The 1,927-nt window shown below is 53.3% G+C and overlaps 1 protein-coding gene across 1 annotated transcript; it reads right to left on the minus strand.

The window, feature by feature from the left end:
- Window positions 1-931: 931 nt before the first annotated feature.
- LOC144173246 (TNF receptor-associated factor 1-like) lies at window positions 932-1,927 on the minus strand. Its single transcript, XM_077701744.1, has one exon. The coding sequence runs from the start codon at window positions 1,906-1,908 to the stop codon at window positions 1,072-1,074; it is 837 nt and encodes a 278-aa protein (XP_077557870.1). The 5' UTR covers window positions 1,909-1,927; the 3' UTR covers window positions 932-1,071.

A 1,927-nucleotide genomic window follows, 5' to 3' on the forward strand; every position in this document is an offset into this window, starting at 1 on the left:
GCTTTCGACGCCGAAACCGAAACTGACGGAGCGAAAAAGTACGAAGCCTAGTACATATAACAATCGTCAAGCCTCAAGTTAAGCCAAGTTCGAAAATCACGAGTCTACGTCACACAATCAGCTCCATGGGGGTTGAACGATTGCAGCGCCAGTGTCCCCTCTAGTTTCATTAGTATGAAACTCTATGGTTGTAGTAGCGTGCCTCAATTCACGCGCGTCTTTGCCGTTCGGCAGCGCTAGCATCGGGGCACCCGAATTGGAGCAGTAGAACGCGGTAAATTTAAATTGTCTTGAGCAAACCTCTAGCGTGTTATCTTGGGAAGAACGAGACGGGAAAGGAACAGCATGAGAGGGGAGCGCGAAAGATAAGGGAGGCTTTTACTTTGCAGGGGCGCCAGTCCATTATCGTCTTCCGCCGACATTTGCAAGGAAAGGACCAGATACGCGGCCGATTTTTTCGCTCCTTCCGATGCGCCGCTCCCATTCACCCGTGTCGGTAGATGCGAGAGTGTAGCTACGTCATCTACAAATACCGCTAATCTTTCTCTCCTTACTTTTAACTCCTCGACAACTTGTATTTTTCGCGCATGTGCATGGGGTTGCGCCGAAGAAGTTTTCTGCATACACGGGACCACCGGATTTTTCGTTCGCCTAGCCCCATAAAGTTCCGCTTTTAAAAGTAAACTGAAGCACATGACGCCTCGCCCCGACCTTCACCCTTCACTTCCTCACAAAGAAATACGTTCCAACTATCCAATCTATCATCCGAAGTAAAGAACGTTGCACGAGGATGTGTGAGAATGCAAAACAGCTTTAATCATGGCATGCCCAGTTCTGGAAAAAAAGGTTTACCAAAGGAATGCACAACGAAAAAAAGGAAACCTGCGCTTTTGTCCTCACGATATCCACAAGCGCTCCTGCAACTTTGTGAACAAATCTCAGTGCTCCTCACCCCGTCTCAATTCGCTCGCTCCAAATTTGACAGGAACTAGAGGGTTGGTGTCATTTCTACGGCAGCTGCTGGCCTCGTGTCTGCGTCGCTGTACCTCTGCCTGGCAATGGAGCTCTGTCTCACACGTCGGAGGTGATGAAGTGGATGATGATGGAGTCCTTGAAGAGGTATCCCTTCTCCAGGTCTTCCAGGTCTTCCAGGGATAGCAGGGACGTGAAACCGATGCCCTCGTTGGGGCCGCTCTTGGGCCTTCGGAAGCAGTGCTCCTGCTTGCGGCCCAGCTCCTGGGGCACCATCTCGGCCACCTTGTGATGGTGGTTGGTCTTTTGGTCGACCACGACGAAGGTGCTGCGCCTCCTGTACGGCCACTGCAGCGTCCGGTCGTAGGGGCCCCTGGTGATGTACGTGTAGACGCTCAGGCAGACCTTGCCCTTGCAGTTCTTCTCGGCGAGAGTGGCGCCCAGGTGCATCTTGTAGCCATGGCTGCCCACGTAGAAGTTTTCGCTGTAGAAATACTTGGCCTTTCCACCGAGCATCTGCTCCTTGAGCTTGGAGAAGTTCTCCACACGCCACTCGAACTTGCTCCAACGGGGCTGGTCCTTGGCGGGCTCGCTTTCGCCCGTCAGATAATGGTGTATCCTGTCGACCTTCATCAGGATGCGCTTGCTGATTGCTGCTGACTCCTCCCGCATTTTCTTCATCTCGGCTCTGACCGTCTCTTGGAGCGCGCTCACCGTGCTTCGTATATCTTCGAGGTCATCCAAGGCGTCCTTGATTACCTTCAACTCCCGGCACACGTTATCGAGCTTGAGCCGGAGCTCGCTGATAGTTCTGGCATCGGCGCCTGAGAACTGGGGGATGGTGGTACCCTGCACGACCGCGCCATCTTTGGAGGTTCTCTGTCCACGTTTCACTCGTGGCTGAGGGTTCTGTCGGAGGTTGCGCCGAGACGCCATTGCTAGTTTGTCGCTGCGT

The sequence above is a fragment of the Haemaphysalis longicornis genome, unplaced genomic scaffold, assembly GCF_048455015.1.
Source record: "Haemaphysalis longicornis isolate Haplotype H1 unplaced genomic scaffold, Haemaphysalis longicornis Haplotype H1 scaffold_1, whole genome shotgun sequence".
In the NCBI taxonomy this organism is placed as follows: domain Eukaryota; kingdom Metazoa; phylum Arthropoda; class Arachnida; order Ixodida; family Ixodidae; genus Haemaphysalis; species Haemaphysalis longicornis.